Consider the following 16,224-nt stretch of genomic DNA (forward strand, 5'->3'; position numbering starts at 1 on the left):
CAGAGTCACTGCTGCGGCCGTCGCCATTTTAGCGTTTTGTCAGAAGCGTCTGCGCCGCGAGGAAGAGCCCCTGCTGGTTTCCGTGCGGGTGAGAGACTCCGAGCCCCTTCGTTGCCTCTCTTTTCTCTCTTAAATTTCTTATCTCACTCCTTTGGGCTTCAGGGGTATCCTAGTGGGGTCACGGCCTCCGCACCCGTCTCTGAGAGCCGACCTCGGTGCTGGGCATTGCGCGGTAAGCCTGAAGCAGCCCTTCCCCCACGACCTCCCCCGAGAATACCTTCCTTTATCCCCACATTGCCCTCTACCCGACTTGGCTCGGTTTCCTGCTCTGAGGTTTCCATAGAGATTACCGCGCTCCTTTAGACTTAGAAAAATTGAAACCTGTTTCGAGAATTTTTTAGGCTATGAGACATTGTTGTCTGACTGATGAGTCTGAAGCCCCTTTCTCTGGCCACGCATTTCCCCATCCCGCAGGAGCTCGTAGGACAGCACCCCGACAGAGGCGTTCCCCACTCCTGCACTTCCTGTAGTCTCCTCATGCCTTGCTCTCCGGCTCAGGTCTCCCGTTCACTGCTTCCAAAGGAAATCCTAAAATGAAGCTATTATAAGGCCCACTTTTCCGGAAATGGTGGCTACTTACTCCGTTGCGGGAGGAAGAGCTGATTCACAATTTCAGTAGTCAGTCCAGGCAGCCTGCAGTTAGACCTTTCGTTTTCTGACCTCCCAGTGGATAGAAAAGCCCAGTATCCCCAGCGCTGCGTGTATGCTCTCACTTTCATTTCCATTTTCGTTAGAAGCTATCCAACTCTTATCAAACCCTTTGTCTACTAAGGAGTTTTCTGTTACATTTTCTCATCATTCTAGGGTTCTACACCCGGTATTGTGGCAGGCCTCCTTATTTCCACTTTTCCTTTGATTGTTGTGTGGAGGTAGGAGTGTGAGAGAGGAGAACTGCAAATATTTGCTAGAGTGAAAGGAGGTGGCCAGGGTTTTTTGTTTGTTTTTGTTTTAACTGATGTGAGCCTAAGGTCTTTTGTTAGAAATTTTGTTTCTTCTTACACAGGCTGTGTCGAGATGGTGAAGCTGTTTATTGGTAACCTGCCCCGGGAGGCCACAGAGCAGGAGATTCGCTCACTCTTCGAGCAGTATGGGAAGGTGCTGGAATGTGACATCATTAAGAACTACGGCTTTGTGCACATAGAAGACAAGACGGCGGCTGAGGATGCCATACGCAACCTGCACCACTACAAGCTGCATGGGGTGAACATCAATGTGGAAGCCAGCAAGAATAAGAGCAAAACCTCCACCAAGTTGCATGTGGGCAACATCAGTCCCACCTGTACCAACAAAGAGCTTCGGGCCAAGTTTGAGGAGTATGGTCCAGTCATCGAATGTGACATCGTGAAAGATTATGCTTTCGTGCACATGGAGCGGGCAGAGGATGCAGTGGAGGCCATCAGGGGCCTTGACAACACAGAGTTTCAAGGTGAACCACCCTGTTTGGGAAGAGGGCTGAACACAGCCTGTGTGCAGAAAATAGGTTGGATAAGTAAGGGGAGGGGCTTGGGGGTACAAATAGAGCTGTTGGCTGGCTGATGGTGAATCATTGCGGGTGATATACTTAAAATGGAGAATGCATGGGAATTCGAGGCTTTAACTTAGACCAGTCCCTTTGGGAAAACACCCGTGGCTTTAGTTTGGAACTCTTAAGGCTTTTATGTCTATTAGTGCAGAAGTCTTTTCCTTTGATTTTCCCACTTATCTTTTTTTCCTTCCCTTTTTCTTGATAGTAGAGCACATTTTAGTGGTTCACTCTGAATTTATTGCCTCAGCCCAGTATCAGCATTATGCCTTATTTTACATATGAAGAACCTGACAAACCCAAAAGCATTTTAACACTTTTGGGGAGCAGAATCCCTGGTAAGCTCCCCCACCTCATCCCAACTCCTAACTTCCCAGCAAAGGTAATTAGTTATTAAATAACTAGTGTTGAGATAACTAGTGTTTTTAAAGGGCTATCGCTCTTGTACCTTTTCAGTTATGCTTGTACCAAGAGGTTCTGTTTTGAGGATGAGGTCACTCCAGAATAAAAGTCTGATTTCAGGAGTTGCTGAGGAGGGGATATTGGGGTTTGGGGGCAATAATGGCAATGTCTTTTCACTGTTTGAGGGTGGACTCAACATCCTTGGTGAGTAGAGCCCTTAGATGGGTGTTATCTTAGAGCCTTGACTAGATTGTTAGTGTACCTAGAGGGCAGTATGAGTGATGGTATGGATTGTTGCTTTATTTGGAAAGTTTTATCTTTTCTTAGTTTGAGTTCTGAGCTCCTGTGGCAAGAGTGGCAATCAGGAAGGGTGAGTGTGGTAACCATGGTGAGTTGCTAATTTTTCTTCCATCCCACCATCCCCTTGTGTCCCCCGTAGCAAAAAAGCTTTTTCCCTTTGATTGTAACTACTTCCAAATTACGGGGTAGTCCTATAATTTCTTGCTACATTTTTAAACTGTATTCCAACCTTTTTAGCCCAAACAAGGTAGTTACTGCTTCCTTTTCTGAGTACTCTCTTGTTAAGTCATTGCTCCTGTTTTGTGTGTTTATTTCCCTTAGATTGGACCTTTCTTAGAGCTGGAGGTCCAGTCGTTCTCCCAACTTAACGGTGCACTGTGTCGTGGGTATTGCTGTGCATTATTAAAGAAAAGTGTCACTAGTCTCTCAGGTCTAGTTTGTTTTTCTTTTTTAATTGGTAAGTTGAGAATTAACTTGCTGCCAACAACTTAATTGGGAGCAAAGGCTGCTTTTGTGGAGGGTTTGTGGTATAATACCTAATTTTTGGACCCTCTTCTCCACTTCAATCCAGTCATAGAGTGGGTGGTAGCTTCTGATTGTAGCAGGTACATGTGTAGCAGGAGACCAGTGTGTACTGACTCAGGACAACCTGTCCTTATGCATAACTCTTGAGTATGAACTGTAGGCTCTGTGGTGCTATTTCTGCTTATTTATATTTTCATTACTTAGTATTAGTTATTTTCCTTAGTATTGTCTAGTAGAGTTCTATGTGTATATGGAGCAACGGAATTTATTAAGATGGTTTTTCAGTTTCTCAGTGTTGGGTGTATTCTCTATTGTTTGCCCATTTTAAAGATCTCTATTGTAGATATTTTTAAAGGTTTAGTTTCTTTTCCTGGTTTTGGAATTGACGCATCCTTAGATCAGGGCATTAGTTAACGACCTTAATGTCATGAATGTGCTTGTTTAGTTCCTTGGTTGCACCTGTTTTCTCTGGTTTTGTTAGGTGCCAAGGTGGCCCCGAGGGCAAATAACCAGAGGGACATAGTGAGCACTTTAAAGCATTTCAGTACTTAATTGTGTATCTAAGCTTCTAACTTGCAGTCTATCTACACTTAGATGTAATGTTTACAACAGGATTTTTTGGGGGTAGTTTGATCCTTCCACCTCCCTTTTCCTTCTCTAGCTTCCTAGGGCTTTAATTTTGCATGTGAAATTGTCTATTTACCGATTCTGTAATGTTGTATGAGTAGATGATCTATCTGTTGACTCTCCTCTGCTTGTGACCATTCACTTTATCATCTGCATGTTTTGGTATACTAGCCAATTGCATTGGAAGTTTTTCCTGGAATTTTGCTTACCAATAAATTGGTAGATCATGTTAGGTCAAAGCTGTTCCTGCGAAAAGATTTAAACCTTAAGTTTCTTCAGAAAAGTGTCTTTTGTTAAGTTTTCAGAAGTAATATTTTTTTATTTCTAGAATATAAATTGTAATATTCAGCAAAAAGTAGTATTTAGTGTGTGTTCTTACCATCTTTCAGATCCCTAGTTTAAGGAGAAAAAGTACTTTAGTCTTGTTAATGAATTATTTGATCCACTAATACTACTGGTTATTCTCCCCATTTTTCTCATCTCCCTCCCCTTTTTCTTCCATGTTTTTCATAATCTTTTTAAAAATTTAGGCATTTTGTGAATTGCCTGTCCTATTTCCTTAGACCTTATCAGGAAGTCCCTAAAGTTGTCAGATTGTAAAGAATCATTGTTAGAATGAATATCAGGACCAACAATTTAAAGGACTCTGTTAAAGGGGAAGGCAGTCCTTCAATGCATATGATTGTCCCTTTTCCCCCAATTCACGAGTGATTTTCCCACAAATCTTGAAACTTGCTTATCACATTCAGTCGTGGATCAGGTCTGGGTTATATTCTCTATCAGTGGTAACTTTCAGGTCTTATTCTCTTTGATTTTTGGAGTGGGGAACTGGGGAACTTGCCTTTGTAGTGTCCTGCTTAATGAAATCAGTCTTGATGGTGAAGATTGGAAATGTGAGAATCTTGTGGAGCACTCATACAGTTTCTTTTGTCATTGGGCTATTGTTCAGGGTAGTTTTTGTCTAGTTACTTGGCAAAGGATGAGGTGCTTATTATTGGGCCCAAGCTTTAAACTAGTTTTAGAGCTGAAACATTTCTTCATCTTACTGATCTTTGTCTTTAAACAGGTCATTGTATTGAATTTATGTAGTGGACTTTTTTTTTTTTTTTTTAACTTAAAAAAAAAAATCTTTTGGCAAGGAATCCTGCATTAGTGTTGTCTAAGTAAAGCTATTGCTATGACCAGTGTCTGGGGTAGGGGCGGGGGCTATGACTAAGAGTGATAGCAACCCTTCTTGCGTCTGTTTCTTCAAGGCAAACGAATGCACGTGCAGTTGTCCACCAGCCGGCTTAGGACTGCGCCCGGGATGGGAGACCAGAGCGGCTGCTATCGGTGCGGGAAAGAGGGGCACTGGTCCAAAGAGTGTCCGATAGATCGTTCTGGCCGAGTGGCAGACTTTACCGAGCAATATAATGAGCAATATGGAGCAGTGCGTACACCTTACACCATGAGCTATGGGGATTCATTGTATTACAACAACGCGTACGGAGCGCTCGATGCCTACTACAAGCGCTGCCGTGCTGCCCGGTCCTATGAGGCAGTGGCAGCTGCAGCTGCCTCTGCCTATAATTACGCAGAGCAGACCCTGTCCCAGCTGCCACAAGTCCAGAACACAGCCATGGCCAGTCACCTCACCTCCACCTCTCTCGATCCCTACGATAGACACCTGTTGCCGACCTCAGGAGCTGCTGCTGCTACAGCTGCTGCTGCTGCAGCAGCCGCTGCTGCTGTTACTGCAGCTTCCACTTCATATTACGGGCGGGATCGGAGCCCCCTGCGTCGCGCTACAGCCCCAGTCCCCACTGTTGGAGAGGGCTACGGTTACGGGCATGAGAGTGAGTTGTCCCAAGCTTCGGCGGCCGCGCGGAATTCCTTGTACGACATGGCCCGGTATGAGCGGGAGCAGTATGCGGATCGGGCGCGGTATTCAGCTTTTTAAAGCTTGAGGTGAGAGCGGTGGGTGTCCCCTGTTCTGGTTTTGCCATCCCTCCTGCAGCCTACAGGCTCCAGTTAGGCTGCCCTGCTTGCTTGCTTTTGCGGGGTTAGGGTAAGGTTACTACTAGCATGGCAGAGACTAGGGGAAGTCCTTAATTACTTAACTTTTTGAAATATATAAACATCCGTAGCCCTCATGGCTACTTTTCCAGGGCTCCTAGTATTGGGAGTCAATCTGATGCTATTTGTGCCTGGAAAAATGAAGAATGGTGTGATGAATGTTGGATCACACCTATGTGCTGTAATTGAACTGAACCTGGGACCCATTTATTCAGAATGAGGTGTGCTGTTTCTCAGAGCCTTTGTTGAATTCCTAGGTGTGTGACATTATTAAGGTTTGTAAGTTTCCTGTTCTGCTTTGTGCTATGTGAAAGGTCTGATATGACCTAGAGTAATAATAAAATCCATAACTAGTTAACTAGTCATCACTGCTCAGGTCCCTGTTACTGTGAAGACTATCCAGGTGGCATCATCTTAATCTTGAAGCAGCGTTTTCTGACATTCCTGAACAGTTCACTCCCTATGAGCTTTATAGAAAAAACTTCTTTGATGGTAAGTTGGGGCAGAGAGAAGAAAAGATACCTTTTAGTTTATAAAGCTTTCAATAAGGAGTCTGAGGCATAGACTCAAATCCAACTTCTCCACTCAGCTCAGATTTATTCCCTGAATAGAGTGCCCACCCTATTGCTCTATCTTTGAATCTGTCCTATAAAAGAACCTGTTTACTCTGTTCAGTTTTTTTTTTAAACTGTCCCACAGAGTTCTGGTGGACATCCTTTCTGCTTCTTCAAGGTATATGGTGATTTAAATATGAATGAACACCAGGGTTGGGAGCTTTGCCTTAAGCAAATTACTCCCTTCATCTTCCCACTAGTTATGGGCATTTAATACTCTTGAACCAGCTCTACCTTGAGTCCTCTGGCTTTTTCCTATACTATACATTTTGAGCCTCATGATCCATTTGGCTCTACTTGAGTATATTCTTTGTGATACTTGCCAGCTTTGGGCTCTAGGTGTTTTGAGATTGCTGTTGTATTAAATGATGATTCTCAGATACCCTTTGTTTTGGGGGAACCCCCAGTTCTCAGTGTGTCCCAGACATTACCATTGATCTGTAATTTTGTAGTGTCAGGGTGAGTGATATTCTGTCATCTTTTAGTTAAGGCAGAAGGTATGTGACTTGCCAGAGATTATTGGATAGGAAATCACTGGTAAGGCTGGAAAAGAAACGTGAATGACTTGATATGTAGATTACATATGCCCTATACTACATTCTTTAGTTTCTTCCCTAGGCAGAGTTGGATGCCCTCAGGTCTTAAAGATTGTTCAGTTGATGCTACTTTGACTAGACCTTGAATGATTTTTAACTTGGACCTTGGTACTAAACCCAGATTCAAACATACTTTTGACTTTTACCCCAGAGAGCTAATTGGAACCTTTTTTTTTTTTTCCTGCCCTCCAGTGACAATTTGGGACATGGAATTACCTTTTCTGAGGAATGCTGATGTTAACATCAAGAGAAATGAATTGTCTTTGCCTACACTCATCAAAGAATATTTGCTGTTTAATTTAGAGAAGGACCTCAGTCTGGGATTGCTTGACCTTCCCAGTTTCTCTCTGGCCTTTAAGCTCATTTACTTTTAGAGATTATTGTGATACTGGGGATGGGTACAAGTAAACTTAAAAGGAGTGTCAAGTTACCAGACTTTGTAAAGATGTTCTTTGAAGTTTTAAGTAGGAAGCCCTTTTGAGCTTTGCTGTAAAGCCCCTGTATTGTGCTCTCTTGCAGGTGGGATGTGTGTGGGCTGAAATTCCGAGCTGCGGTTGTGCATGAGAATACACCCTTCGTGGTACCCCATCTCCGGGACGTTCTCGGCTCTGTACGTTCAGTCCCTCAGGAACCGTGGACCTTAATTTACCTTGCTAAATTCAGACCACCTCTTCCTTTCCTCTTTCCTGCCCATTTTCCTGTTCTTCCTGTTCTTCAATACTTCTGTAGTTTCCCATTTATGTTCTGTTCTCCCAGCAGGCCTCATTGCGTGCAGAAACTGTGGTGGGGGGTGTGCTGTCTCCCTGCCTCCTGCTTCCGGTGGGTGTTGGACTTGGGAATGACCTTGGTGAGAGTGTCACTGCTCCTGAGTCTTTTTGGCCCAAAGGCTTGTGGCGGGTAGACACATAGAGTTGGATCACTTTTTTTTTCCAGTGAAATAAATGGTTTTTCAACTTAGGGCATGTGTGCTTTGAGAGCGTTCTTGCTTGGGCTTGTGTCTGGGTTCTTTATTTGTCCCTGGAAGAGAAGGGGTGGGTATAAAGTTTGACATTTCAGCCCTGGGTGAACATCACTGCAGTTACTTTTTTTTATTGTAGATAGGTCTTAAAGGTGCCAAAGGAAGAACCCAGGCAGGTAGCTTTATTCCAGTAAAGACTTCCTTCCACTAGTCCACCTTTGTAATGAAACCAACCACTTGGTCGTGGTTTCAAGATGTCAGTCTTTCCTTGCTTGAGAAATAAATCCTCACCCACCTCTTAATACCATTTCAACCACTTAGTCAATACATCTAGTTTGATTTATTTCCAAGATAGAATTCTAGGAAAAGGAAGTATTTGAGGGAATAGGAGATGAGCTTTCAGTTTTCGTGCCATATGGAAAAACAAAGTTGTGGCTCTGTCAGCATTCTGCTGCTACCCTAGGCCAGTAAGTAACACTTTTTGATGCCTCTCACCATCTATTTTGATAGTTGTGCTAAAATCCAAAGAGTGCCCTGAATGGTCCCACTAGCACCTTGTTACTTGTACTTCCAGCCTTTCAAATGATTGGCACAGAAACAGAACCCAGCAGCGAGCTTTAGATTGTTCAATAATGAGCATGGGGGTGAGTGCAAAGAAGAACCACTGCCTCTTAGTTCCACGGTTCAACAGATGGTCTTCCAGACTGTGTTTTTTTTTTTTTTTTTTGTCTGTACCTTGGTTCCAGTTTTAACATACATAGTAGGCCTGGATGTAGGATATTTTCTAGAATCATTCACTCAACAAATAGTACCTACCATATGCCTTTTGGAAAGGTGGGTTGTGGTGATGGGAGATCAGAAAAAGGATCTGGTCTTTAGTTGGGTGATTTCTCAGATTTTTCTGCTTAAGCTTGTACCATACTGGTTCTAATTGGTAGTTGACCAAAATGGAAATAATTGTAGGGATACAACTTGTAACTACTAAATGTTTGCTCTGTGTGAAACCCCGTGATTGGTCTTTTATGTGTTACTCCATTTAATCCAGTAACCATTTTTCTGTCAATTAAAATATTTTATTTCTCTCTTATCCTCAAAACATAATTGCTAGTGATTAAGATAGCAGTTCCAAGAAAACTATTGGTCGAGTTAAGGGGATTAGGGATGGGAAGAGTTACTAGCTCCTACAGATGAGAAGTGGTCAATAACAAGATTATGGGTAAAGTCTAAGTACTTTTGTCTTGCATTTGTCTTTGTTAATCTTTGGGTAGGTTGGTTTTCTTCCAGTGCTACTTTTTAGAGGGTGGTGCCCACTTTGATCCCTTTAACTCTGAAAAGATGGACCCATCACTCTTTGGTACAGCTATAGATACACCCTTTGGTCTGATAAGTGGAGTTGGAAAGTTTAAAAAGATAGAGACTAACAGTATTCATTGAAGGAGTAATTGGATTCTCTGCAAGATACTGTTCTAGGTGCTGGGTATAGTTATGGAGCTTAAAGTGTAAGAGGGGGACAAAACACATATTGTCAAATAGAGCATTTTATTTATATGGGAATGGTGGGAGGCTTTTCTGAGGTGTTGGCACATCGTAGTAGTCATGTATGGGAGTAATACATTTTTGTTTTATAAAACATGCTGTCTGGTTACAAATTTGAAGGGAGTCATTCCTACTTTCTGCTTTGAGAGTATGATCTCCCTGTAACAGACCACCTAAGAGTACTTTTTCATGACTGCCAAAATCTGGGCTAGGCTGCTATATCGCTACTATGCTTTGTAGTTATTTACTTGTTGAAAGGCAAAACACTATTAAGAACAGTGGGAAAATTGTGAATTCTAAAACTATTTAAATTGGACTTAGTGATACTTCAGCATAAAGTTTTTTTTAAATTAGCGGTGTTTTAAGCTTCCAATCAAGTGTACTTCTGAGTTGAGGCCACATAATCTGGTATGTGTAATGGATAACATACTGCTGTCAGCTCAGGAGTCCTATGGTAGTTTCTCAAGAGTAATGCTTTCATAAGCTGATTTTGTATAGGCTTCCATCATTCGTTGTGTTCAGTAAAGTGTGTTTAACATCCACCTGAGAGATGGATTTGTAGTTCTTAGAGTTCTTAGTTGCCTACTGTGTGTCAGTACACATCTGGAGAATACAAAGATGAATAGGGAGGGCATGGTGCCTGTCCTTACCTTGCCTCTGTCTAGGCCTTGGGTGTGCAGATAATTGGTGTGTCACTGGAAGTCAGGTGGGGATGGGAATGGTCACACTACCTATAGTATTGACATCTGGGCCCATATCTGGCCCAGCTGATTCTGGATGGGTCACAGGACTTAAAACAGTTTCCAGGGTGATATTTGGGGTTTGATTGGTGTTAGACCTTAACTTTGACTTAAAAGAGTCTTCTAGGCATCAAAATTGGGGTTGACTTGGGTGAATGCCCAATTAAAGCAGGCTCCTTAGCCCAGAGCTACATCAGCACTAAACTACACTCTAGGGGTAGAATAGTGAGAGGTAGAGCATTGCGAGTTGTTTTGTTGTTTTGTTTTTATTTTTATTTTTTTAATGTTTTATTTTCGAGAGAGAATGCAAGCAGAGGAAGGGCAGAGAGAGGGAGACACAGAATCCAAAGCAGGCTCCAGGCTCTGAGTTGTCTGCGTGGAGCCCCACGCGGGGCTCAAACCCGCGAACCATGAGATGACCTGAGCCAAAGTCAGACGCTTATCTGACCGAGCCACCCAGGTGCCCCATGTTTTGTTTTTGTTTTTGTTTTTGTTTTAATATTTTAAGAGCAGGAGAGGGGCAGAGAGAATCCCAAGCAGGCTCCACACCATCAGCACAGAACCTGACACAGGGCTCAATCCCACGAACCTACAAGATCAAGACCTGAGCCAAAACCACAAGTTGAATGCTAATTGGCTGAGACACCCAGGCACCCCTAGCATTGTGGTATTAAGTGCTATTGCATACTACTGAAGTAAAGTTTGCTCAGTTCTGGTGTTGTCCATGTGGTTTCATGCTGAGGCAAAAAAAAAGTCCCAGAATAATGAGAACGGAAGGTCTCAGGAGTACTTTTCTGCTCTGGGCTCAGAACTGTAGTCTAGGTTGAAGCAGGAGAAAGTAGAATTACATAAGGGAATGTCTCCAAGACATTTTAAGAGTTACTGTTTTAATATTTTAAGGACATTTTTGGTTCATTTGAAGAGTTCAGAGCTGAGTTACTAAGTACATGGGAAATAAATGAAAAAAAGTGTTTTACAAAAGTTCGTAAAATATAATGGGGCTCAACCTAGTTCTGATCATGGTGGTGTATTTAGTGGAGTATTTAGTAAAATAATTGTCCTCTAAATTGGGAGAATGGGTAAGTGTAGTGAGTGAGTAGTGAGATGTATAAGAGCAAAACTCATTCCGTAATAGAAATTAACAATTTTTTTAAGTTTATTTATTTTTGAAAGAAAGCACAAGGTGGGGAGGGGCAGAGAGAGAGGGAGACCCAGAATCTGTAGTATGCCCCAGGTTCTGAGCTGTCAGCATGGAGCCCAACATGGGACTTGAACTCAAAAACTGTGAGATCATGATCTGAGCTGGTAAGCTGCTTAATTGACTGAGCCACTCAGGTGCCCCTAAAATTTATTTTGAGAGAGAGAGAAAACGAGAGTGGAGGAAGGGCGTAGAGCTAAAGGGAGAGAGAATCTCAAGTATGCTCTGCATTGTCAGCACAGAGCCTGATGTGGGGCTCTTAACTCATGAACCGTGAGATGACCTGAGCCAAAGTTGGGCGCTTAGCCAACTGAGCCACCCAGGCGCTCCAACAGATAATTTTAAAAGTGGCAAATGGAGACTAATGACCATCTTATTGAGTCACATAAAGGTAAGAACAGCTAAAAAGTTGTTGCACCTGGGGAGGATGAAGTAAGATAAAAATAAAAAGTTGTCATGCTAACAGCTCCTGAGATGATGGCTTAATGCTCTGTGAACCTTTCCAACTGGCAGGAGCAGGGGCTTGTATTACTTTACTGACCGGTAAATAGCACCTCAGATACAAGGTAGGACTCCAATGAAGGACATGCTTAGCTAGTGGGAAGTAAACCTTAAAAGCTAAATTGAGCATTTTATTACTGTTCCTGTTTTGTCTAACTTGTCAAGACCAGCGAGGGAAACAGTATTCTTTGTCCACGAGGGCTGGTTCTTTCTCTAAGGGTTGAACCTGCTGGTTTCATTGAGTACCTTTATGCAACATACTGAATTATTCCTACATCATTATGCAACAAGGTACAGCCTCTCAATTTCACTGTGTAAGAAATGTTAAAATTCAGTGTGAGGGTTGGGAGCTTCCTTAGTATAAAACTTCCAGTCTTGTCTATTTCATCCAGGCTATTGCAAGAGGAATGAAGACAGTTTTTACCCACTGGCTTGAACAGGAGTAAGACCTTTTGGTTTATTTATAGATTTGAAACGGATTGAAGAGCAGACTTTGTAGTGAACAAAGGAGATTTTCCTGGAAAGCCAGAGATGCAGCCTGGGAGCTAAGATGCCAAAAAAAGTTTCCTGATGAGTTTCACCATGGTACCATCTATAAAATGTAGAAGGCCTGGCAAAGATAGGGAACCAACTTTTGAATATATACTTCAATTTAAAAAGAAGTGTGGGGCGCCTGGTGGCTCAGTTGAGCGTGTGGCTCTTGATTTTGGCTGAGTTCATGATATCATGGCTGTGGGATCGAGCCCTGAGGTAGGCCTCCATACTGAGCATGGAGCCTGCTTGGGATTCTCTCTTCCTCTGCCCATCTCTCCTCCTTGCTCGTGTGTGCGTTCACTGGCTGTTTCCATAATAAAAGTTATATGGAATGAAATTAATGTGAGGTTATAGGATCGTATATATATATATATATGTATATATATATATAGATAGATAGATAGATAGATACATCTATCTATACACATATTCTTAGGTTTATTTACTTTTGAGAGAGAGGGAAGGTCAGAGAGAGGGAGAGATAGAATCTCAAAGCTCCATGCTGTCAGCATGGAGCCTGATGTGGGGCTTGAACTCCCAAACCGTGAGATCATGACCTGAGCTGAAACCAGCAGTCAGATGCTTAACCGACTGAGCCACCCAGGTGCCCCTGTAGGATTATATATTTAATCAATTCTTACGTTTTCCCCGATTTTTTAATATCTCTGAATGTATTTTGATACCACAGTTTTAATTAGGTGCCTTGGTTTTAGTGGTATGTAAAGTAATGATGCACCATAAAATCAGTGGCATTTTGTAGTCAATGAAATACGGCATATTGCGGGAGTGTAAGTATATATATTTTTTATTAAAAAGTATTTTAACATTTATTCATTTTTGAGAGAGAGCATGAGCAGTGTAGGGGCAGAGAGAGAGGGAGACACAGAGTCCAAAGCAGGCACTGGCTCTGAGCTGTCAGCACAGAGCCCGACTTGGGGCTCAAACTCATGAACCAAGAGATCATGACCTGATCCGAAGTTGGATACTTAACCGACTGAGCCACACAGGTGCCCCTGTATGTTTTTTTAATGTTTATTTTTGAGAGAGGGCGTGCATGAGCAAGGGAGGGGCAGGCAGGGAGACAGAAAGAGTCCTGAGCAAGTTCCATGCTCAGCACAGAGCCCATCATGGGGCTCAATCCCACAACCACATGACCTGAGCAGATTTCAAGAGTCAGATGCTTGACCAACTGAATCACCTAGGCACTCATGTAAGCTGTATTCTTAAGGTGGAATAGCATTTTACATTTTGGTACATGTTGTCAGGTTCTCAAAAGTTATTGCAGTTCATATATTCCCACCAGCAAGGTATGAAAGTGTTTCCTTAAACCATGATCCAGTGCATTTGTTGGGTTTTTCCAAACTGATGGTTTAAAATGGTATCTTATTATAGTTAAATTTAGCATCCATTTTTATGAGGTAGATCATCTTTACATTTTTAACAGCCATTTGTATTTCCTTTTTGTCCTCATATTGTTAGCCCTTACCCTTTTACAGTTGAGTGTTGATTTTATTAATTTGTGGAAGTAATACATATATTAAGGAAATAAATTTTGTGATACGAGTTGCTAGTGTTTTTTCCACTTTGTTGTTTTATGATGTTTTGCCATGCAGGAAAATTAAATATATGGTAGTTGAATTTCCAGTTTTTTTTCTTGAGACTTGAGGTTTTGCATTATATTTGGTATTTCTGCACTTGAAGAAGAGAATTTTTTTTTTGTACTTTTATGGTTTCATTATTTTTAAGTTAAAAATTTTTATCTATTTGGAATTTATTTGTTATAAATGTGATGTAGATCTCTAACCTCTTTTTTCTAGGTGGCCACTCAATTTGGGAACAAATTGAAACCTCAGCTGCAGTGGCACTAAAGGGGTGAAAGTAACGCTGTTAGAAATCATATCTCCTTTTCTGATTATAAGAAGAAATTTTAGTACCCTTTTTTTGATTTTTTAACAAATGTAAGTAGGAAGTTTTATTTTAGAGCTCATGAGTTGGGGAGAGGGACAGAGGGGTTGAGAGAGAGAATCTTAAGCAGACTCCATGCTCACTGCAGAGCCCAATTTGGGACTTGATCCCATGACCCTGGGATCATGACCTGAGCCAAAATCAAGAGTTGGACACTAAACCAACTGAGCCACCTAGGTGCCCATTTAGTACCCTTTTTGATGAAAGGCTGGAATGAACAGGACATGGATGCCTCCTACCTACTCTAACAAATCCTGTTTATCCAGGGAGGAACCACTGCCATCGACCAATTAAATCACAGTCTCTAGGGGTTGGCTTTGGGGGCAGAAATCAACCCTTGTAAATTTGTGCATAGAGTGCTTAGAATAAAGTACTTAGGCTTTACTTTATGATGTGTTAATCAGACTTGTTGGGGTTGGCCTGCCTGTCCTCCGGGATTCATTCTGTATTATTCAACATACAGAGCTTGCTGAAAAACTAACTGGTGGTACTCCCCAAGTCATTTGTGACAATGCCTGGGACTTCTCTATTAGGATTGGGCCTACAGGAACCATCTTGCTTTACTGGTCCAGATGGATGAGAATGACCTTTCTCTGCTCACCTGTGCCTCTTAGTTACAGCACTGTTTCTAGCTCTGGTGGAAAGCATGCAGACCAACTTAGGGCAGACACATAAGTATTAACCCCTTAACTTTTTAACTTTTCTTTGGCAAATCATACTACTTGGCAATCTAAGACAAAATGTTTTTGCAAATTTTTGGAATGTCCTCATATTTGGTGAAAGAGGCTCATTTTATTTGGCTGCTCCAGTTGCATCTGGTGCATTGGCATATTTGGCCTATTCTTACGTTTTACTCTGTTAGGAGTTCTTGTTTACTCAGGTCTTAGGGCCTTTTCCTTGAGTTAGGCTTCAAGACTATTAGTTGCCTTTTACAATATGTAAGTTTTCTGACTACAAAACATATCTTAGACTTGGTCCAAGTTATGGACCATTATGTGGACCTAAGTGAAGCTCTTACAACCCCCAGGTTTTCTACTGAGTGGGAAACTTGCTGAACTTTTACCCAACCTGTTTTCTGTAGTGGTTGTAGGTCAAGTTATAGATTATAGTTACATATTAGCAGGTGTCTTAATTTCTTGGTGTCCAGAGCCATGGTTTCCCCCACCCCATCTTGGCATCCAGTTCTCTAACATTCTCATGTTGCAACAGGAACAGCCTCCCCCTGATTTCACTAAACTGTTTGACTTTACATGGCATGATGTATTATAGAGACCAACATTCCTACTGGTTGATTGTTTTTCATCAGAAACTAATTTCTTACGTAGCTCATATAACTTTAAATTTAGAAAATTAATATTGGAACCTACTGATACATTTGTATCAGAGTGAATAATGGAAACAGTCGCTGGAATCATCAAAAATAAATTAGTCATAAAACAGTTTTTTTAAACAAATTTCCTTTAGGTTTTAATGTTGGGCATCTTATAAGGTAACAGTTGGGTAAGAAATCTTCCTGGCAGTATTTTCCCCCTTCCCCAAGGGAGGATGCGTAAATCACATCAGTGGTGCACCGACTGATGTAGAAGGGTGTCTTGTTTTTTTTTTTTTGGTTTGAAGACAACCCTTCCAAAATGCCATCTTTTTAATTTCTTAGAATTTACTTCCTTTTCTTAACATTAGCCATCTTCTGTCTCTCCAGGTTACTGTCTTCAGTATTTCAACCCTTTGATCCCACTAGAACTTTTAATTCATTGATCCAACTTTTCATTGTCCCTCACCCTCTTAATATTCTCCTTACCCAACTTCAAATAGCCAGTCATTATCATTTGTTTGCCTACATCATTTTCCTTGCAAGCCCTGGGGCTACCTAGTACCGTCGCTTCATCATACACCTTGACAGAATCACATCCCAGATTAAATCCAGTTCATTTGTTCATTTACCTGTCTGACGAGGCTGAAGGTGATGGAGAAAAACCAATCTCAGTGACTGGTCTCACTTTAATGAATGATCACAAAACTTGTATTTCATGTAGACCCATTGTTCTGCCAAGCAATCAAGAGTATAGGTTCCTGGTCCATTCATTTCCTCTC

At 41.8% G+C, this 16,224-nt stretch overlaps 1 protein-coding gene across 2 annotated transcripts; it reads left to right on the forward strand.

The window, feature by feature from the left end:
• Window position 1: 1 nt before the first annotated feature.
• Window positions 2-7,658, forward strand: RBM4 (RNA binding motif protein 4). Of its 2 annotated transcripts, XM_047072454.1 has the most exons (4): window positions 2-88; window positions 1,064-1,486; window positions 4,690-5,383; window positions 7,221-7,658. In XM_047072454.1, the coding sequence occupies exons 2-3, from the start codon at window positions 1,075-1,077 to the stop codon at window positions 5,373-5,375; spliced, it is 1,098 nt and encodes a 365-aa protein (XP_046928410.1). In that variant the 5' UTR covers window positions 2-88; window positions 1,064-1,074; the 3' UTR covers window positions 5,376-5,383; window positions 7,221-7,658. The 2 variants fall into 2 exon arrangements, with proteins under 2 accessions (XP_046928410.1, XP_046928411.1); XM_047072455.1 differs by lacking the exon at window positions 4,690-5,383.
• The last annotated feature ends 8,566 nt before the right edge of the window (window positions 7,659-16,224 follow it).

This window comes from Lynx rufus, unplaced genomic scaffold (assembly GCF_022079265.1).
Source record: "Lynx rufus isolate CCGP_SWC_20201006 ecotype Redwood Valley unplaced genomic scaffold, mLynRuf1.p SCAF_9, whole genome shotgun sequence".
In the NCBI taxonomy this organism is placed as follows: domain Eukaryota; kingdom Metazoa; phylum Chordata; class Mammalia; order Carnivora; family Felidae; genus Lynx; species Lynx rufus.

Excerpts from the sequence above, each read along its gene's own strand:
- RBM4 (XM_047072454.1), top strand. The coding sequence starts at position 1,075 with ATGGTGAAGCTGTTTATTGGTAACCTGCCCCGGGAGGCCACAGAGCAG. Across the intron at positions 1,487-4,689 it reads TGACAACACAGAGTTTCAAG|GCAAACGAATGCACGTGCAG; the intron begins GTGAACCACCCT and ends TGTTTCTTCAAG.